General features: G+C 37.6%; 2 protein-coding genes across 2 annotated transcripts; both read left to right on the top strand.

The window, feature by feature from the left end:
- Positions 1 to 254: 254 nt before the first annotated feature.
- LOC108175453 (taste receptor type 2 member 42-like) lies at positions 255 to 4,517 on the top strand. The gene has a single exon (XM_070048456.1). The coding sequence runs from the start codon at positions 2,086 to 2,088 to the stop codon at positions 3,058 to 3,060; it is 975 nt and encodes a 324-aa protein (XP_069904557.1). The 5' UTR covers positions 255 to 2,085; the 3' UTR covers positions 3,061 to 4,517.
- Positions 4,518 to 9,871: 5,354 nt separating this feature from the next.
- LOC100346501 (taste receptor type 2 member 42) lies at positions 9,872 to 11,518 on the top strand. Its single transcript, XM_008249407.4, has one exon. It carries the CDS (start codon positions 10,247 to 10,249, stop codon positions 11,174 to 11,176), a length of 930 nt encoding a protein of 309 aa, XP_008247629.4. The 5' UTR covers positions 9,872 to 10,246; the 3' UTR covers positions 11,177 to 11,518.
- The last annotated feature ends 11,402 nt before the right edge of the window (positions 11,519 to 22,920 follow it).

Below are 22,920 nucleotides of genomic sequence, written 5' to 3'. Positions count from 1 at the left end.
TTATTGAGATATCATTGATTCTTTAATCTAAGGCTTTTTGCCTACTCTTCAGTTTAGTTGTTGGTAAGTTTACTTTGGACACAGTCCAGCTTTGAAAGTGACCTTTCATTGGTATTTGGAAGAGTGGAGCCCTCTGTTCAGAATACACTTTGTCTTGGTTCCACCCTTGGCTTCCCTCTTACACCTGACTGCTTCTTAATTTTCCTTTGGTTTCTTTTTAAAACTTTTAAAAATTTTATTTAATTTATATAAGTTTCATGTAGTTTCATATATACAGATTTAGGAACATAATGGTACTTTCCCTCTAACCTCCCCTGCAACCCATGCTCCAACCCTCTTTCTCCTCCCTCTCACATTCCCACTCTTAATTTTTACAAAGATATATTTTTAGTTTACTTAATTATCATATAGTTAACCCTATACCAAGTAAAAGAGTTCAACAAATAGTATGAAGAAAAAATCAGCAACAACACTGTTCTTCAACAGAAGAGACAAGGGCTGTAAACAATCATCGAATCCTCTGGTGTTCCCCTGGGTCCTTGGTGCTCATCTTCTCTTTTGGAGAAAAATATGTGCAAATGATTCCCAATCTCCATGTAGAGTCCCAGTTCCTTTTCTGAGTCATATTCCTATTTATTCTAGTGCCTACTCCAATTTGCTACTTGGATGACATAGAGAATCCCAAAATGTTCAAACTGGAATTCATTTCTTCTAACTTTTTTTGCCTCCTTGTTAGCTTCTAAACCTGCTGTTCTTCCAGTGGCTCCTGTAGTTTATAGTACTCCATTCATCCAGGTGCAAAAGGAGAGGACCAAATATCATCTCAGACTCCCCTTCCTTTTGTGTTCCTCAGATTTAATATGCAGTCTTACTTGATCTACTTCTTAAATGCTTGTTATAGACATAAATTCCATTTTTCTTCCTCTTCCCCCATCTTATTCACCTGTTTCCTTTCTTTTCTTTTCCCTTACTTCCTTGCTTCCTTCATTCTCATCTTCTCCCACATCTCTGAAATAAACATTTTAAAAGTTATTTAATAGAGTTTAATTAAAGAAAGTGATAACATTGAAAGACCAAATTTCTCAGTTATTCAATTAATTTTTGGTTGTTTAGTAGCACAACATGAATCATACTCAAAATACTAATAGAATATGTGTTTGCTGATATATAAACCAAAAATAAAATCCATAATTTTAATCCATGAGGAACATTTAGACAGAAATTAGAGCAAATTATCATTTATAGAACTTTGATTTTAGAAAAGTAGTTTGGATTTTGGTATCTTTTGGAATATTGTTCAAGTAACCCAAATATGACTTGTTAGTTTCTCATGAAATTATGAGTATCTGCAGGTTCCAGGCAAGTGTTAGCTACCCTTTTCTCCTCGAGAATAGTACTGGGAGCTTACACAGCTGTATTGCATTATATTTTATTTACTTTGTCTCATTGTTCCTTTGTACTTTCACTATTGTATGACTTTCACACAACTTTCTTTTTTGAAATAACAGTACCTTATATTTGTAGAAGTCCAGTTACATAGCAGGCACTCACAAAAGGTATTCATTGAATATCTAAATTATGTAGATCATGTCTAGAGCTGTCTATGAAAAACAACAAAGCCATTTGATTCCAAGTGGTGTAATATTCCAAGTGAGGAGGGAAGTACAAGCCAGTGAAAAAGTATCTGACTCATATTTGCATTTAACTTACTTGACTTTAACCTTTAAGTCATGAGCACAAGTGGAAAACACAGGCTCCTGTCCATGGAAAAAAAAACAGACACAAAAACAGTTGGTTTCGATTTTAGTAGCTCTTTCAAAGAAATTAAAATGTTTGCCTGAAGACTTGAGAGACTGCATTCTTTAGATCCGTCTCAATTAACTCTGGACTGAAATAAAAATGGAGAAAAAAAATTTCCAAGGGTGCATGCAAAGCAGTACCCAATAAATGGAGGTTTTGATCAAGCCTGGAACTACAACAAAACAAAGACGGTAAGATTCTAAAGTGAATGCTATTCTGCAACATTTGGATGTAATTTGATAAACAAGACAGAATACTACAAATTTGGATTTTTTTCTTATAGAAATGTTCACTGGATGGGATAAAATCTCTCGTGCACTACTTATGGCAGAATGCATAATTGGAATGCTGGGGAATGTATTCATCACACTGGTAAATTGCTCTGAATGGATCAAGAAGCAAAAGATCTCCTTAGCTGACTTCATCCTCACCTGCTTGGCAATCTCTAGGTTCAGTTATCTCTTGGTGTCGTTGTTCCTGTCATGTATACTAGAATTCTCTCCACAATTATATGCTTCTTACAAAGTAGCAACATCTACAAACATGCTTTGGACAATGACTAATCACTTGTCCACCTGGTTTGCTACCTGCCTCAGCATTTTCTACTTCCTCAAGATAGCCCACTTCTCCCACTCCCTCTTCCTCTGGCTAAAGAGGAGAATGGACAGAGTAGTTCTTGGCCTGATTACATTTTGTATGTTCTTGCTGATATTTGAACTTCTGTGGCTAGATAAGTTTACTGACACCTTGTACTTCTACATCACAGATAAAAGTAATCTGACTTTCTTTTCAGAGGAAAATGGAAGTCTTTATGTGAACACCCTGATTAGTCTCACCTTGACCTACTTCATCCCATTCGTTCTGTCTCTGACCTCATTGCTTCTTTTATTTCTGTCCTTGGTGAGACACACTAGAAATCTGCAGCTCAACTCCATGGGTTCCAGAGATGCTGGCATACAGGCCCACAGAAGGGCCATGAAAATGGTGTTGTGTTTTCTCATCCTCTTCACAGTGCATTGGTTTTCCTCACAACTGATGGGTTGGATATTCTATACATGGTGGAACCACAGGTTACTTGTCTTTATTATATTGGCATTGCATATTTTTCCCTCTGGGCACACATTTGTGCTGATTATGGGAAACACCAGGCTGCGTAAGGCAGCTTTTCAGGCTCTGTGTCATCTTCAGAGAGACCTGAGAGAGGAGAGCAAATCTTTTAGCTTTATGGATAGGTTTTCCAGAGTCTTTTCTAGGGAATAACACAATAATGAGGCTTTGAGGATCGCTTTCACTGTTCTTTTTTCTCCTACTTCCTTCCTTTAAGTATGATTGAAGATACTTGACTAAGATGCTTTTGATAATTCATAACTGGTTAGGCAATATAATTTGGAAAGTAATTATTTTTGTTTAAAGCACTGCCATGGAAATTTTAATTCTCAAACATTATTTTAAAGTGAATTTAAATTGCTTAATTTCATATGCAAAAGATAAGTAATTGAAACTCACATGGATAAGGACAAGTAATACTTTAGAAATGAAGAAAAATATAAACTTGATTAGCAAGAAGTTCTTTAATATGTGGAAAGAACATTTATTTTGAAAACTAAAGTTATAATAAGAAACATGTAAAGTCCTAGTTTTTTTTAACTGAAAAGGCTATGGTTTTTATTCTAGGTGTTGTTGATTATTAGGAAATATGATACTTATGTGAACATAGCAGTATATTTGTGGTACCAAACAATTGAAACATATGCTTATAATGTGAATCTTAATTTGAATCCCCAAAAATAAACATTATGTTTTAGGTGCTTATTAGTTTTGCTAAATTCTAGTATATGTAATATGCATATTCACAGTGACTGCAGAATTTTTATCATATTATATAATAGAACTAAAAAACACTGACTCATACCCTATGTGAGAATCATACTTATATTTGTACTGTGTAAAGATTATACTTAGATTTGAGGATGATTGCATTTGTCTTGGTGCATGCATTTTCTTGCAGTCTGATTACTAGGGTCTTGAGAAAGAAACTGACAGAACATTAGGTTAAGAGATGACAAGCAGTTTTAAATGAATAACACATTTATTATTAATTATGAATATGCATATGTGAGAGTAGGCTTCAAAAAGTTCATGGAAAAAGCATACTATCTTTTCATTCCATTTTTCTACGAACTTTTTGAAGTTCCTTTATATAAACAGTTCTGATATGGAAAATATGAATTATTAACAATGTTAAGGGAGGGAAAATTTACTACATAAATTACAAATAAGGTTAATGGTGGGAGTGGAAAGAAGGAGCCATCAAAGAAAGAGGTACTTTTCTCTGAATGGAAGAGAGAACTTCACTTTGCTTATGGCCTTCTCTAAATACTTATGGAGTTTGTGTTCACAAAAGGCTTCCATAGCCTTGGCAGCTCATAGCAAGAACCTTTCATGATCACTGATGCCATAAATAAAAGTGTGAATTGTTAAATTAACAACAGAAGTCACTGTACACTTATTCCTGATGTAGGACCTCTGTCCTTAATGAGTTGTACTATGAAAATTAAGTGCAAAACTTGTTCTCAAACAGTACTTTATACATTGAGAGTGTGTGTGGTTACAAACTGTTGAAGTCTTTACTTAGTATAGATTTGGTCTTCTGAATATAAAGTTAATTAAAAATGAACCTTAATGAGGAATGGGATAGGAGAGGGAGTAGGAGGTAGGATGGGAGTGGGGGTGAGAGGGTGATTTTAGGGGGAAGAACCACTGCATTCCTAAAGTTGTACCTATGAAATTTGCATTCATTAAATAAAAGCTCTTAAAAAAGTTTAATGGTGGAAAAATTTAGTACAAAATTTTGAATATGATGGTAAGTGTTATAACTTTGTATAGGTGGTATACATTTACATGTAATGGATTTACTGGACAATGAAGGATTAATTTCAGGGTTTATTCTTGATATTGTGTTAGAGAGACAAAAATTACTCTTAAAGGTATTTTTGAGCATATAAATTAACTCTATGGAATCATATGGAAGAGTACCACTCTGGCTATGCTCTGGAGCTGGGAATGATTTAGAATTATTAACATCTCCCAGCCATTTTTTTTAATTTATTTGACAGATAGAGTTAGACAGTGAGAGAGAGAGACAAAGAGAAAGGTCTTCCTTCCGTTGGTTCACCTCCCAAATGGCAGCCACAGCCAGCACTGTACCGATCCAAAGCCAGGAGCCAAGTGTTTCCTCCTGGTTGCCCATGTGGGTGGAGGGGCCCAAGCACTTGGGCCATCCTCCACTGCCTTCCCGGGCCACAGCAGAGAGCTGGACTGGAAGAGGAGCAACCGGGACTAGAACCCGGTGCCCATATGGGATGCCGGCTCCGCAGTCAGAGGATTAACCGAGTGAGCTATGGCACTGGCCCCTCTCCCAGCCATTTGTAAGATTAACCTGAAAGTACTTCTGAATTATGTGGTGCTTCCATGTATTAATATTTTTATAATATAGCATTTGTTATTTGTTAATTTTCATTATACAAAATAAAGTGAGTATATGTTATTTTGGATGCTTAGTACTTCAACAAAAATTATAGTTGTAATCATCTTCTCTTGGTAAAGAGAATTACAAATCAAGTTGATTATATTTTACAATTAGATATTGAGTTTCTTTTTAGAAGATATTCTTACATATTAATGACTTAGATATAACTTTGTATGCTTTAATAAGAGGCAAACAAAGATACTTAGCTTTTACTGTGAATCAAAATTTCTTTGCTTAAAAGATAAAGCAACTGAGGCAACTTAGAGCAACCTTTGATTCTAATAAGTGATCCTTAGGTGTAGCTGAGGAAACCTCTAATAGAAATAAGTTCACCATTAGGCAGCAACCTCAGAGAGATGGCATGATAAAGAATAGGACCGCATTGTTTACAAGAGAAGCACAGCCAAGGACCAGTAAAAGAAGTGGAAACAATAGTTTGGATAATTGTAAATAATGTAATCTGCACCTTTGCATGGCAAATAAGATCAACCCTGCACCCCCACTATTTGAATAGCAGGAGGCACAGCAGCAGCCAAGCCACAATCCAGGAAGAGCCAATTGCAACATGTGCTTTGCAGCAGCCATGCAACCTGGAGAAGAAAGACTGACGTGGTTCTGCCCCACCTCATGACAAAAGTGTTGGGGGAAGGAGATGATTATCACTGATTGTTGTTGCCTACACTCCTCTGAAATGCGAAATAAATATTCATTTTAAATGTTTGGGTAGAATGTTGATTTCCATTCATCCAGCTAACTTAGAGGAGGTGAATAAATTACTCCCCTCTACTTCTGAAATTGTCATATCTCTCATGAACAAGTTGAGTTCTGAAGACCTCTGATAAGTCATAAATCACGTTCACCAAACCGATTCCCTTGAACTCTACAGACAATACCAGATAGGAACCCATACCTACACTGATCACTGATAAATAGGCAATCAATTTCCTCAATGTCTCAGGTGGCTTACATGGTCTTATCAGGTGGCTTCTCCCAACAAAATGTTGATTAGACCCATGTCCTTTGGGCCAGGGTCATGGTTGAAGGGATGTTTGTTTGATTGCACTGTCATTCCCAATTGCCTCTTTACAGACACTGGATGACTCACTGTCTAGAGTAATCTACATAGTCCCTAAGACAGCTTCAGAAGAACAAATTGATCTGAAAAGTTTTTGGACAACATTATAGGCAACCTTCCTCGTCTTTCTGAAAACCAAAACTTTTACAGTTTTTTAAATATTAAAAAATCTAAATGTGTCACTGAAACAATAAGGAATGCATGCATTTTTATATCAAGCACAGATTCTAATGCCTTGCAAACTTATTGCAATAACCTTATAATAAACTATTGGCCATCACTGGTTGGTTATTTTTCACTGGTGCCAGTCTAAGTGACCAAATGATTGAACCTATGGCTATGTGCTTCCCAGAAGGGGGTGGTGTGGATGTTACGTGCAGGGCATAAGCAAAGGACTAGTAACCTCAGGTCCTCCTTGCTAGTTAACCTCTCTGCCTTCATAAAATGTAGTAGGAGCCGTATAGTAGACCTCATTAAATTTGGTATGCTTACAAAGAATCATGGATTTATGTCTATGTAGAAAAATTCAATGGTAACTACTAGAAAATCAGAAATACTGCACAACTCAGACCATTTTTTGCCACTTGAATATAAAGAAAATGCAGTATAAAATCCTCACCAACCCAGCAAAATCAGGAGAGTAAAGAAAAGAACCAAAAGCAAATAAACAAGAAAAATAACATGATATCATTTATAAGAGTAAATGTTAGTCACCTCTATAAATACTTTTGATTCCAGTTAATTTCTCTCACGAATTGCAGCTCCCCTGCATTTGTATGACAAAGTCAAATCCATCGTTAAGCTATGTATAACAAAATAATACCTTAGGGTTAAAAACATACACATATGGAAAAATAGGTAGTAGACTTAGAAATACAAAAATAATTAATGTTTTGAAATTTTATTTAAGTTTTAAATACAGAGAAGACAGGCTGGGTGCTCTCATTCCCTGTGTGTGTGTGTGGTTTTTTTCCCGAAATCCTTGCAATAGCCATAGCTGGACCAGGGCTGGAGCTAGGAAGCAAGAACTCAGTGCAGGTCTCCTACATGAGTGGCAGGAACCCAATTACATGACCCATTATAGCTGCTTTCACCATCTGCATCGGGGGGCAGTAGGATGGTGGTGGATTTAGAAGTTGGACCCAGGTACTGAAAAAAGCCCTCTAATTTGGGAGGTAGATATAAAAATTACTAGGCTAAATGATCACTCCTGATCAAAAGTTTTAATATCAGACACAGTAATGAGTAAACAAAGGGATTTTGTAATGAATTTGGCAATTATATAGATGTCTGCAATATAAGCAATGATAGTTCAAAACAGTCATGAAGAAGAATTTAAAGATAAGTTTATTTTGGTGAAAAAATTTTCTGAAATCCATACATAATTTTTTATAAAATATAATTTCCTTGAAATTTTTCAAGATTCTTATATGTCTACATATTATCAAACTCTACCAAATATATCCTCCAAATTTGAGGAATTCCATTTAGTTCATTAACATGGTAATAACATCAGAAATGTGTGCCAGTGTGTTTATATCTGATAATGTATTTCCTTTGATTTAAGCCATTTTTGGCTTCTGAAAAATTATGATTAACTCTAAAATACTTAAATAAGTATGTAAGTAATTTTCTCAGAAGAAATAACAAACAGAAATAAAGAGAAAAGAGATGAACAAAGGCAAGCATTTTTTTTTTTTTGGCAAACACTTTTTTTTTTTACTATAGTGCACTACATAGTCATGGGAGAGGAGACATGTAACCAAATTAAGAAAATAAATGACAGTGTCCAAAGGCATTTCATATGAACAAGAACGTACAATTTTTAACTTACTCTCCCATACTCTCTCCAGAAAAAATTCTTGTCATGTTCATCAAAAGTTTACTTTGTTGAAAAGTCTTTCAGTTTTGTACATCTTGACCCATCATTCTGATTAACGCTAGAATCAAGTTACTTGGAACAGCCTTTTGATGAGAATTCATGATCAAATGTCTCCTTACTATCCATTCTCAACTCTCCAGCTATTGTGGTTTCTTAAAACTGCAATTCTTATTATCTTACTCTTTTGCTTACTACTTGAGGGCACTGTGTCATCTTAAAATATGCTTGAGAGAGAGCAGCAAATCATTTAGAATGTTTTCTAAGAGAATAACATAATAAGGAGGCTTTAAGTATAATCTTTACTATTTTTCTTTTACAGGATTGCATTAAAAATTGGTAAACATACCATTCCTGGCAGCTTTTGATGATATTTCATATAAGGTCAGGGAATACAATTTCGAAAGTAATCTTTGTTGTATACGGCATTGTCAAGCAATATTTTAGCCTCTAGTATTATTTTTTTAAAGATTTATTTATTTTTTACTTGAGAGTCAGAGTTACAGAGAGCGAGGAGAGGCAGAGAGAGAGACAGGTCTTCCATCCAATGGTTCACTCCCCAGATGACCGCAGTGGTTGGAGCACCTGCAACCGCGTTGGAGACCAGGAAAAAGCACCTGGCTCCTGGCTTCGGATCGGTGTAGCTCTGGCCATAGTGGCCATTTGGGGGGTGAACCAACGGAAGGAAGACCTTTCTCTCTGTCTCTCTCTCTCACTGTCTATAACTCTACCTGTCAAAAAAGAAAAAAAAAGAAAAATATATCATTGACAGGATTTTGGCCTCCCATGTGGGTATAGGGGCTCATCCTGTACTCAGCTGCCTTCCCAGGCACATTAGCTGGGATCTCAATCATAAGAGAGGCAGCCAAGAGATGACCAAATGGGATGCTGGCATCCCAGGCAATGGCTTTACACACTATGCCAACAATGCCTGCCTCTCCAATTACTTTTCAGAAATATATCCACAAATATTCAAGTGCCTACTGCAGTTTACTACAAGGATGACTTACAGGAACCCCCAATGTTCAAATAAGAATCATCTTCTAACACCTCCTCTTTCTCTTTCCCTGTGGCTTCTAAACCTTCCTCTAGTGACTCCTGTAGGTTACAGTATTCCATGCATTCAGGTGCAACAGGAGAGGATTGAAAGTCATCTCAGACTTCCTTTCCTTTTTCTAGTCCTTAAATCCTTCACCCAGATTCATAGATTCTTCTTCCTTATTGCTTTTCATAGTCATTTGTTGTGGTTCCTGGAATGCAGAACAGATATTTTGTTTACCCTTTCAATGTTATCACCTGAAACTATTTTCTCCCTGCTTGTTAAGTTTCAATGCACAGATTATGTCCCCGGCTAAAACAAGCCAAACATGTACAAAAGTAAAAGGCAAACTGGGAAATGATTTTAATTGTGAACACGCGACTCTGAGGCACCTGAAGAGCATTTGGACTGAAAACAAATCGTCAATGACAGGATTTTAATTTCAGAGAAGCAGTTTCAATTTTGGTATCTTTATATATATATATATCACTTTATATATATATATATATACACACATATATATCACTTGAACAATCCAAAATGTGACTTTTCAGTTACTTCATGAAATTCTGAGTATCTTCCACACTGCAGGTAAATGGCACCTCCATTTTGTCCCTCCCAGTAGTATTGGTAGTTACTCCATCTGTGTTATGTTTCATTATTTCTGCTTTCCCTTTGTATGAACTTCGTTATATTTTCTCTTTTTCTCAGTAACTCTTTCAAAGAAATTAAAATGTGTTTATGACTGCATCCTTCAGTGGCTTCTTTCTGGATCAGCGCTGGGATTACATGAAAGTGTATCCTACAAATGGTGGTTTGGATCAAGAACGAAATTGTAACAGAAGCAACGAAGTTTCTAAAGTTAATGCTGTTCTGTAAAAATTGATCAATGACAGAATATTACAAATTTGGATTTTTTTCCCTATGAAAATGTTCATTGCAGGGGGTAAAATCATTCTGACACTGATTATGGCAGAATGCATAATTGGAATGTTGGGGAACGTGTTCATTTCACTGGTAAACTTCTCTGAATCCGTCCAGAACCGAAAGATCTCCTTAGCTGACCTCATCCTTACCTGCTTGGCCATCTCTAGGATTGGTAATCTGTTCATGTTATTGTTACAGTCGTGTATAAAAGAACTCCATCCACATTTATATTCTACTTTTGAAGTAAAAAAACTTGTTCATATCCTTTGGAGAATGACTAATCACTTGACCATCTGGTTTGCCACCTGCCTCAGCATCTTCTACTTCCTCAAGATAGCCCACTTCTCACACTCCCTCTTCCTCTGGCTTAAGTGGAGAATGGACAGAGTAGTTCTTGGACTGGTTCTGTTCTCATTGTTCTTGGTGATATTTGATTTTCTGTGGATAGATAAGTTTATTGGTATCTTATTGACTATCTACATCACAGATAAAGGTAACAAGACTTTGAATTCAGAAGAAAGAAGTAGTTTCCATGTTAAAATTCTGTCTCTTGGTAACTTGACCTACTTTATCCCTTTTGTTCTGTCCCTGACCTCATTGCTCCTTCTGTTTCTGTCCTTGGTGAGACATGCTAGAAATCTGCGGCTCAACGCCAAGGGCTTTGGAGATGCCAGCACACAGACCCATAAAAGAGCCATGAAAATGGTACTGTCTTTCCTCCTCCTCTTCACAATTCATTCTTTTTCCATACAATTGATGTATTGGACATCCTTTACATTTTGGAAGAACAAGTTAATTAATTTTCTTGTACTAGTATTAAATATCTTTCCCTCAGGCCACACATTTCTTCTTATTCTGGGAAATGTCAAACTGCGACAGGCAGCCTTGAGGTTACTGTGTCATCTTAAAAGATGCTTAATGCTATAATGAGTACTCAAACAGTATATTTCGCTTTGTGTTTCTATGGGGGTGCAAACTGTTGAAATATTTACTTAATGTATACTAAACTGATCTTCTGTAAAAAAAAAAAAAAAAAAAGAAATTATCAACTCCCAACTTGACTCTCACTGGGATTAAACATGACAATAGGTCTGATCTGATTTCATCAGCATTTAAAAAATCATCTATTATTTTTCACTTTATGTTTGTGTGGGAGCAAACTGTTGAAATCTTTACTTAATGTATGCTAAACTGATCTTCTGTATATAAAGAGAATCGAAAATGAATCCTCATGTGAATGGAAGGGGAGAGGGAGTGGGAAAGGGGAGGGATGCGGGTGGGAGAGACGATATGGGGGGGAAGCCATTGTAATCCATAAGCCGTACTTTGGAAATTTATATTCATTAAATAAAAGTTAAAAAAAAAAAGATGCCTGAGAGAGAACAAACGTATAAGCTTTATGGGTGGATTTTCTAGAGCCTTTTCTAAGAGAATTTCATAACCAGGTGCCTTTAAGGGTCATAGCTACTGGCTCAAGTATTGTTTCAAAGAGAATTTAAATTATTTAATTTTTCTATGAAAACATAGGTCATTGAAACTCATGGGTGAAATGCTATGTAATTCTTTAAAAATTAAGTAAAATTTGATTTTCTAGAAGTTCTTTAACACATAGATAGAAAATTTCATTAGAAAACTGATATATTAATAAGGAAAATGTAACTTCACATCTCAAAGCCTTAATTGTGTTTAAATGAAAAAGTCTATGTTATTAGACATCTTATCAATAATAAGGAAATAAGATGCTCATCTGAGAATAGGAATATTACCAGCAGGGTAAAATGAAACGGACAGTTGTACTGCTAACTTTAATTTTAATTTCCAAAACAATAAACATATGATGTTTCTAGGCACTTAATAATTTTACTAAGTTCTAGGGCATGTAATACGCATTTTTGGACTATAGAATGTCTACCATATTATGTAAAAGAACTAAAAAATATACAAAAACGTTATCCCTTACATGAGAATCACACTCATGTCACTAGAATGAGAATATCATACTGACATTTTGAAAATGACTGTGCTTGTGCATGCATTTTGCGCAATCTGATCACTAGAGTTATTAGAGAAAGAAATAGAAATAAAGTCAAGAGGGAAGACACAGTAAGCAAAGGACATAACAGAATAACACACGTTTACTTGTAAATTATGATTATGCATATGTAAGAGAGTACTTCAAAACGTTTTTGGAAAATAAACCTTATCTTTAAATTCTGTTTTTACACGAGTTTTTTGAAGCTCCTTTATACAAACAGTGGTGAGATAGGAATCAAAAGTTAGATAATAAAACTATAAATTATTAAGGTTAAGGGTGGGAACAGTTACTAGAAAATTTTGGTATGATGCTATGGGTAATAACCTTGTATGGATGGTATATATGTAAATATAAAATGAATTTATTGTACAATAAAAAGTTAATTTTAGGACTTATTCTTTATGTTGAAGACACTAAGGCTATAATTAAATCATGAAATGTGGGTGTACATTAAACTTAATGGAGTGATAAAGAAGAGCATTGCTCTGTGATTGTGCTTTGGAGCTGGGAATGATATTGGAATTGTTAACATTCCCTACCCATATATAAAACTACACTGTAAGTACATCTGAGTTTTAAGGTAGTTCTACGTATTAATATGGTTTAAATGATAATATAGCATCTATTTTATTTGGTAATTTGCATTATACAAAATAAAATGTGTGCATATTATTCTGGATACTAACTTGTACTTTATAAAAATTGTAATTAGTTACTTGTCTTAGTGTGCAAATCAAGCTGAATGTATTTTAGAATTAGATAATGAGTTTCTTTTGTTTAGAAGATATTCTTTCATATACATGATTTAAGGATAACCCTGTACTTTTTACAAGATGAGAACCAAAGATAGTGTGACTAAACACTAAAAGTAATTGAGTCAACTTAGAGCAACCTTTGATTCTAATAAGTAAGCCTTAAGCGGTAAATGAGGAAACGTCTAGCTGGACATAATTCCATAATTAGGCAGCAATCTTACTGAGATGGAACTATAAGGAACAGTGCTTTATATTTGACAATAGAAGCACTGCAAAGGATAAGTAGAAGTTGAGGCTTCAGGCTGGGGTTACTGTAATTAGTATACTGTAATATGCATATCTGCTGGCAAGATTAAGTCCTGCACCTGAATTATTTTCATAGTCAGGGACTCAGCAGTAGCCTAGCCACTATTCAAGAAAAAGCCCTCCCAACATGTACAGGGCAGGGTGGGCCCCACAACCTGGAGAACACTGATGTGATTCTGTCCTACTCTGAAACAAAAATATTGGAGGAAAGAAAGAGATTATCATTGATTTTTTTTTTTTTTGGCAGGCAGAGTAGACAGTGAGAGAGAGAGACAGAGAGAAAGGTCTTCCTTTTGCCGTTGGTTCACCCTCCAATGGCCGGCACGGCCAGCGCGCTGCGGCTGGCGCACTGCGCTGATCCGAATCCAGGAGCCAGGTACTTATCCTGGTCTCCCATGGGGTGCAGGGCCCAAGGACTTGGGCCATCCTCCACTGCACTCCCTGGCCATAGCAGAGAGCTGGCCTGGAAGAGGGGCAACCGGGACAGAATCTGGCGCCCCGACCGGGACTAGAACCCGATGTGCCGGCGCTGCAAGGCAGAGGATTAGCCTAGTGAGCCGCGGCGCCAGCCTATCATTGATTCTTGTTGACTATGCTTCTCGCACATGTGAATTAAATTTTCATTTTAAGAGTCTGAGTGTAATGATTATTTCCATTCATCTAGTCAGTTAATTTATAGGAGAGGAACAAATAAACTCATTTCTACTGCTGAAACCAACTTAACTCTGATGTCTAAATCAAGTTCTGAAGGCATCTGGTGAGCCATAAATCATGTTCCCCAAGATAGGTTTCCTTGAACTGTACATAAAATACCAGATAGAAACCCATACCTGTACTGATCTCTAAGAAAGAGGCACATCAGTTTCCTCAATGTCTCAGGTGTTTGAACTACTATATTTCAGCAGATGGCAAAATCTGATTAGACTTCATCTCCTCCTTTGAGCCAGAATCATGCTGCACTGGGTGTTTGCCTAGTTGCACAGTCATCCCCAATTTCCTCCTTCCAGACACTGGAAAATACATGGTCCAGAGGAAATCTAAACAGCCAACCCTTCTCATCTCCTTGTACACCACATCGTTTACATCTTTTCAAATCCTTTTTTTCTCTTTTTAACCATTTATATATTTATTTGAAAAGCAGAGTTACAGAGAGAGAGGAAGACACACACACACACACACACAGAGAGAAAGGGAGAGAGAGAGGTTGAGAAAGAGAGAGAGAGCTCTTCCACCCACTGGTTCACTTCCCAAATGACTACAAATACCAGGAGAAAAAAAATCAATATAAACATAGTCTTGGGAAACTACGGAAATGTATGCATTCTTTTTTGAGCTCAGGATTCTAATGCTTACCACTGTGGATATTAGCATTGTTAAGTTAACCGATCTTGTCTTCAGTTTGACATGAGGGGGAGCCAGTGGGAACATTTCCCCCAAGGACTTTGAGGGAAAACTAGAGTTCTCAGTATTCAAAATGAAAGGACTAAGCTAAGGGAAACAAAAATTTACAAGGAAGCATGTAAGCACTGCTAACAGATGGTGGTGATTAGACTGGGCAGATGCCCTTCCTGTGTAAAAAATGAAATCTCTGTCCTTTCAAGCCTGGCCTTGGCCCTAGGTGATTGCTTTTCTGTTAGAGTTCAGCCAAAGACTCAGTGAAGGTGTCTTTCTACTGAAAAAAAAAAAAAGTGTTGCTTTAATTTAGTGACTATCCAAGGAGAGGTGTCAAGTTCAAAAGAGGAAAGTTCTGGGTTGTAAGTCAAAAACAACCAGGAGGCAATTTTTTGCTTGCAAAGAAATGGATAAATTACTATTGATAGGATAGAGACAGCATCACACGTAGGGGTGAACATTTATTATCTATAGTGGGACTATTAGGATTCTAACAATGTGGGTGTAGGGAGTGGGAGAGACAAAAGAAAGAAAAGAAACTTAGATATGTTGTTCCACTGGAAATGTTATAGACACAGGACAGAAACAAGAGGAATGTATGGAGATTATGATTCAAGTTTGAAAGACCAAGGTAGTGTTAATGGTAAGAACATGTAAGATCTTCAGCGGAATCCCCTTGATTTATATTTACATAAGCAGTGCATTATGTAAGTGCTGGTTTCAGTCATTGTCACATGAGAGGTCAGTGTTTTGTTTGATTTAGGCCAAAGTGAATTTCTAATTTATTTGAGCAAGGGTGGCAGGGAGAGCGAGAGAAACTTGAGTTCCTACCCACTGATTCAGTCCCCAGATGTCTGCATTAGCAAAGTCTGCATCAGCCAAGTCTGCATCAACCAAGATTGAGTCAACTCAATCCTGGTTTCCCATGTGAGTTGCAAAAAGTCAACTACTTGAACCCTCATTGCTACCTCCCAGGGTCTCCTAGAAGGAATCTGGAATCAAGAGCTAGACGCAGTAATTGAATCCAGACACGCTGATATGGGACATAGGCATCTGATATGGGACATGGGCATTAACCAACAGGACAAACAATCACACCCCCAAAATATTTCTGAAAGCAAGTTTCACTATTCCTTCAAGGGATACCATTCATTATATTGATATACTATGTAATAGATCTTCATAAATTTTTGTATTTCAATTATGATTTTCTTCCTAAGTTTAGGCTATTATTTGAACTGTCACTATTGCCAATGCATAAATTAATCGTTGCTCATTTTATAATAACTTATATGTACACATGTAACAACTTCTTCTCTACCTTGAATCACTTGAAGAATGAATAAATAAAGGTGGTTCAACCCAGATGCTGAGAGACAGATCACCAAATATGTAGCTTTTTAAAAATGTGATCCTGGACTTGATTTTAATTCAACTATATGACACTTGTGATTTTTATCCTTGTTATAGCTTCCTTTCTTTATATTGAGATGTTCTTCAGTGTAACTATAAATTCAAATATTATTTAATGACTTAGTGTCTCCTAACTGACTTGTCTTATGATTCTTTTTTTTTTTTTTTTTTTGGTTACTGCTAAACTGCCCTACCGATGGAATGTTCTTTTCAGATAACCTTTACTCTACTTTGAGAGCATTTCTGAAAACATCATGATCTCCAAGGTCAGCTCACTTCTTGTGTTACAAAATTATTTTTGTGTATATATAATATATAATTGCATATATTATATTTAATTATATTATATTATAATTATATATAACCTATTTTGTATATTATATATACATATATATATATATAGAGAGAGAGAGAGAGAGAGAGTGTTCTATAGATCTACCACTCCTTGGACTAGAAGTAGTTCATTTCTATAAAGAATATTACAAAGGCCCTACATCCTAGGTGTTAGACCTGCATAATTTTTGTTTCTGTTTCTTTCAATTCTATACGACTTCTGGATTGGACCAGAAAGATCGCAGAAAAGTGCAATTTTTCTCAGGATTAGTACAAGTATCTTTAATGAATGCATAAATTGTCAAATTATCTATTTTTTTAGGAGTTACTTTCCTTTATTGCTCCAATACTTGCTTCATATTTTTTTTTCTTTTTCTGTGCTCCCAGCAGGATAACCAGCCAAGTCAGTACTCATTCATTTAACACACAGGTATAGAAAACTTCCATTTGCCAGGACCTTCCTGTTCCATTGATCGGAATTAAAACAACGAATGAAGCACAAAAAGAAGTTCCTTTCTTCATGGAGCTTAAGTAGTTGCTAAGACAATTAGTGGCTAAGGTTGTTTGTCAACCAGACTCAAAACTGGCTGAACAGGAATACATTGGCAGAGAATAAGCAGGCAAAACCCTATCTTGCCTCTACAGAAACTGTGGATTTGCAACTTGAGGGTAGAGAGCCATTAGCTGGTTCGGGAGGAATGTGAATGTATCCAGTGGGCTTTGAGTGCCAACAATGAAGTCCAGACAAATCATGCCAGAGTACTGAAGGGTACCTCACAGGGATTATTTTTTTCAGAAAGTAAATGGGATACTTCTGTGCAGACCGGGTTGAAACTTCGTATTAAAGTTGTTTAATTGATAAAGTAAAAAAATTAGCTAAAATATATTTTACTGTGAATTCATATTTTAAAATTCTTAAAAACTATTATTTATATATTAAAGTCAGAAAAAGAGATCTCCCTTTGCTGATTCACTCTCCAAGTGCTCACAACAGCCAGAGATAAGCTAGGATTAAGCCAGAAAACAGGCATCATTTCCAGTCTCTTTGATGGGTGGCAAGGACCCAAATTCTTAAGCCATCAGCTATTGTCTCCTAGGGGATGCATCAGCAGAAAGCTGGAGTGGAGACTGAAACTGAGCCTGGAGTACTGGCTCTCTGATATGGACGTGGGCTTCCTAAGAGGTAGCCTGATTAACTGCTCTGCACCAAAGGCTCACTCCACACGAACTGATGTTTTACATGAGAATTTACCAAGAACAGAATTGATGAAATGGAAAACCACGATGCCACTTCTCTTTTTCTTTCGCTATTTGTTATTTTACCTTAAAAAGTTGTCTTTTTTCCCCTTTCAGCTACCAACAGCTTATTCAGAAGCAAATAGTGAATACTTTATTGAGGCCAAAGGTCAAACATTCAGAGGAACAGTTTAGATAAAGGTGCAGTTTAGTATTTTTGCATATGCTTTTATATAATTCTGGAAAGTCATTTCTCCTATCTGTTTCTTCAACAAATCTTAAACAGCTTCAATACCCAATCATCCCCATGATACTAGAAATGTCTACTGACTGTAGATTTTGTAGCACACCCCTCTGTGTAACATTACATTTTGGTTATGCTTTCAACAGTAATAATTTATTATTTTTTTGTTTTACTACTCTGTGAGTATCCTGATGTTCCTTTTCATTATACTTACTTCATCTATAATAGTATGAAGTAAAACATTTTACTTTTAATTTTTTTTTTAACAGGCAGCGTGGACAGTGAGAGAGAGAGAGATAGAGAGAGAAAGGTCTTCCTTTACTGTTGTTCACCCTCCAATGGCCACCGTGGCCAGCACCCTGCGGCCAGCGCATTGTGTTGATCTGAAGCCAGGAGCCAGGTGCTTCTCCTGGTCTCCCATGCGGGTGCAGGGCCCAAGGACTTGGGCCATCCTCCACTGCACTCCTGGGCCATAGCAGAGAGTGGGCCTGGAAGAGGGGCAACCGGGACAGAATCCGGTGCCCTGACCGGGACTAGAACCCAGTGTGCCAGCGCCGCAGGCAGAGGATTAGCCTAGTGAGCCACGGAGCTGGCTGTAAAACATTTTTATGAAATGAAATTAATGAGTAATGATAAATTACATAGATTATTTTTAGAGACATATTAAAATTAAGGCACTTGAATTCAAATGGTATTGAGTTTCAGCTGAGGAGGAAAATACAAATTAATGTAAAGAAATCTGCCTGATGTTTGCACAACTGACTTTTTACCCTTGCAAATGTCTTTACAAGTGGAAAATTGCTGCCTGTGCCAACAATGAGTGGGCAATTTACTATTTAACTTGTAAACCAGGAGCTGACTTAGGGTAATATTACAGTTTTGTGTGTGTGTGTGTGAAGATCTGTGAGACTGGATATGCTTGCAGGTACTCTGCCTAGTGTGTTGGATTAATTTAAAAATGAGAAAGATATTTCATGAAGATAAGTGAGATGGGGTATCAAACAACAGAACATTCTGAGTTACATCAAGCATTTTGACTATAAAAATTAAGAGTATCAAACAAAAGAATTAAGCAACATTTTGACAGCCAGAGTACCTGCAAAACACGGTATTAGCTTTCTGGATTTTTCTGCAGTAATGCCATCTGGAATTGAAAATACCTTTTTGACAGCAGCACCAGGAGGGTAATTGCAATGTTTGAGAATGGGTATTGTACTAGTTCACTGTATTGACTGGGAGAGGAGTCCAAAGATATCATCAGCTGATGGTCTGAATAGCTCTGGAATTAGTCATCTTTAGATAGCACAATTTGATTAATTTATACTAGTATCATGGGCCTATCTATATGCCAATGACAAACCCATAAAATTTGTTGGTATTGTCTGGACACTGACCTCACCTAGCTACCTGGCTTTCAACTTGTCTGAGTGTAGTCTTTAAAACAGCCAGTTTCTCCCACTCCCTCTTTCTCTACCTGAAGTGGATAATTAGTAGAGTGCTACTATTGATTCCACTGAGGTCTTTTTTGTTAGTCTCCCAACATTTCATACATAGACACACTTGATTAATGTCTATACAAGGTATGAAATAAATGAAACTTGATCTTCAGATGTTAAGTAAAACTGTATCTCATACCTTGACTGTTTCCAGTTTGGACTCCTAAATCTCTATTCTGTATCTGACCCCACTGCTCTTTTTATTTCCCCCTTGGATGAGAGATATCAGAAATTTGCAGCTCAACATCATGGGCTCAAGGAATATTGGCACAGAAGCCACAAAAAGGCCATGAAAGAACCAGTGCTGTGGCACAGTGGTCTAAGCAACTATCTGCAGTGCCAGCATCCCATATGGGCAGAAGTTTGAATTCTATCTGCTCCACTTCCAATCCAGCTCCCTGCTAATATGCCTGGGAAAGCAGTAGAGGACAGCCCAAGTCCCTGGGCCCCTACACTCAGGTGGGAGGCCTGGAAGAAGCTCCTGGCTCCTGGCTTCAGCCTGGCCCAGCCCTTGCCATTGCAGCTATTTGGGGAGTAAACCGCCAGGTGGAAGATCTTTCTCTTTCTCTCTCTCTCTCTCTCTCTCCCCCCCTCCTCCTCTCCCCCCCTCCCCCTCTCCCCCTCTACCCCTCTGCCCCCAGCCCCTCTCCCCCTCTCTCCCTCTCTGAAACTCTTTCAAATAAATCAATGTCTTAAAAAAAAAAGAAAGAAGGCCATGAAAAGGGTGATGTCATTCCTCCTTTATGGTTCACTTTTATCTTTTCTATCCTAGTTAGGTTGGATTTTTCTTCTACCGCAGAAGCATCAGGCCAGTCTCCTTGCCACTTCGATAATGACCATTGCTTCCTTCAAACACTCCTTTACCCTGATTTGGGGAAATGGAAAGCTGAGAGAGACTGCTGTGGGGCTGCTTTTGCATCTTAAATACCACCTGGAAAGAGTGAAACTTTTCGCTTGATAGACTTTTCTGGAAATTTCTATATTTCAGGGGAATAAAAGTAATGAGGAGACACTGAAGATTCATTTTAACTTTTGTTTTCCTCACTGAATTCTTTTAAGCATTATTGGGAATTTCAAAATTTCTCTAGAATTGCCTATAAAATAACAACTGAATCATAAAACCAGATGATGAAATTAGATTTTTAAAAATGTATCTAGAGAACAGATTTCATATTTAGGATTTTAAGCACATATTGATACTTCCTACCTATCCTTCCCCCTCCTCTTTCCTTTCCTTTTAATTTTTGCAATAACACTGTCAATTTATTTTATAGTCACAGTTTTAATCCTCCACTAAATAAAGAATTCAACAAGTAAGAAATAGAGAGATCACTGTTCCACAGTATAGACAAGGGCTATAAACAATAATCAGGGGTTGGCATTATAGCACAGCAAGTTACTCCGCTGCCTGCAATGCCAGCATCCCATATAGGTGACATTTCAAGTCCTGGCTCATATACTTCACTTTTTTCTGTACTCTACATATTACCTACAACAGATCAGAGAAAATATGTTTCTCTTCTTCGGTCTGGCTTATTTCACTGAGCATAATTGTTTCCAGTTGCATCCATTTTGTTGCAAAATACAGGATTCCACTCTTTTTTATGTCTAATATTGTATCGTATGTATATACCACATTTTCTTTATCCATTCATCTGTTGATGGACATCTGGGTTGATTGCTTATTTTAGCTATTGTGAATTCAGCTGCTAAAATCATGGGGGTAGGAGCTGGTGCGGTGGCATAGTGGGTAAAGCTACTGCCTGCAGTGCCGGCATCACATATGGGCGCTAGTTTGTGTCCTGGCTGCTCCACTTCTGATCCAGCTCTCTGCTATGGCTTGGGAAATCAGTAGAAGATAGCCCAAGTCCTTGGGCCCCTGCACCTGCATGGGAGACTCAGAAGAAGCTCCTGGCTCCTGGCTTCAGATAAGTGCAGCTCCAGCTGTTGGGGCCAACTGGGGCGTGAACCAGCAGATGGAAGAGCCCCCCCCCTCTGCCTCTTAAACAAACAAAAAAACACATGGGGGTATAGATAACCCTTTCATATGCTGATTTTATTTCCTTTGTGTAAATTTCTGGGAGTGGAATGGCCAGGTCATAAAATATTGGATTTAAAAAAAAAATAGTGTGGTAGGCATTGTGGTAGAGTGGGCTAGTTCACCACTTGCAATGCCTGCCTCCCATATCAGAGCACCATTTTGAATATTAGTTCCTCTGCTTCCAATCCAGCTTCCTGCCAATATGCCTGGGGAGGCAGTGAGCAGCATCCATGTACTTGGGCCCCTGCAAAAAGACAATCTCCAAGCCGAAGGTTGTGTAATTGTGTAACATTAAGTGAAAAATAATTGAGGACTAAAAATATTGGGTCACATTAATTATTATAATAACATAAAACTTGAAACAAAGTAACTATTTCATTAGGATCCAGCTAGAAATGCAAGATATTCTACCTTTGTTGGAAGAGAGGAAAAACAACTGTGTTTTTAAAGAAATTGAAAAATTATTTTTAATTATTTCTCCTTTATAAGGATCAGAAGCATGCTAATACCAAGATGGTGGTGAACATGTGTCTTGTTTGTGCATACACTGTCATAGCATGTATACTCTCCCTTGTCAGAGAAAACTAGTACAATAAACTCATCATATATGAACACAGAAAGTTTGAAAATATCACATATTTGCATAAATTTAAATACGTGTGTGTGTATACTGAAGAATTCACTTTCAAAATAAAGAGATTTAAATGAAATCAAAGGGGCTGGCACTGTGGTGCAGCTGGTTAATGCCCTGGCTTGAAGTGCCGGCATCCCATAGGGGTGCTGGTTTGAGAGCCGGCTGCACTACTTCTGATCTGGCTCTCTGCTATGGCCTGGGAAAGCAGTAGAACATGGCCCAAGTCCTTGGACCCCTGCAACCACGTGGGAGACCCAAAGGAAGCTCCTGGCTCCTGGCTTCGGATTGGCGCAGCTCCAGCTGTTATGGCCAGTTGGGGAGTGAACCATCGGATGGAAGACCTCTCTCTCTCTCTGCCTCTCCTCTCTCTGTGTAACTCTTTCAAATAAAATGATTAAATCTAAAAAATAAATGAAATTAAAGCACTTGAAAAGAAATATAATTTTTTTTTTTTTTTTGACAGGCAGAGTGGACAGTGAGAGAGAGAGACAGAGAGAGAAAGGTCTTCCTTTGCCGTTGGTTCACCCTCCAATGGCCGCCGCTGCAGCCGGCTCACCGCGCTGATCCTGGCAGGAGCCAGGAGCCAGGTGCTTTTCCTGGTCTCCCATGGGGTGCAGGGCCCAAGCACCTGGGCCATCCTCCACTGCACTCCCTGGCCATAGCAGAGAGCTGGCCTGGAAGAGGGGCAACCGGGACAGAATCCGGCGCCCCAACCGGGACTAGAACCCGGTGTGCCGGAGCCGCAAGGTGGAGGATTAGCCTATTGAGCCACGGCGCCGGCTTGAA

This window comes from Oryctolagus cuniculus, chromosome 9 (genome assembly GCF_964237555.1).
Source record: "Oryctolagus cuniculus chromosome 9, mOryCun1.1, whole genome shotgun sequence".
Classification (NCBI taxonomy): Eukaryota; Metazoa; Chordata; class Mammalia; order Lagomorpha; family Leporidae; genus Oryctolagus; species Oryctolagus cuniculus.
Note: the sequence above shows the minus strand (reverse complement) of the source record. Positions and strands in the feature narration are given on the sequence as shown.

Excerpts from the sequence above, each read along its gene's own strand:
- LOC100346501 (XM_008249407.4), top strand. The coding sequence starts at position 10,247 with ATGAAAATGTTCATTGCAGGGGGTAAAATCATTCTGACACTGATTATG.
- LOC108175453 (XM_070048456.1), top strand. The coding sequence starts at position 2,086 with ATGTTCACTGGATGGGATAAAATCTCTCGTGCACTACTTATGGCAGAA.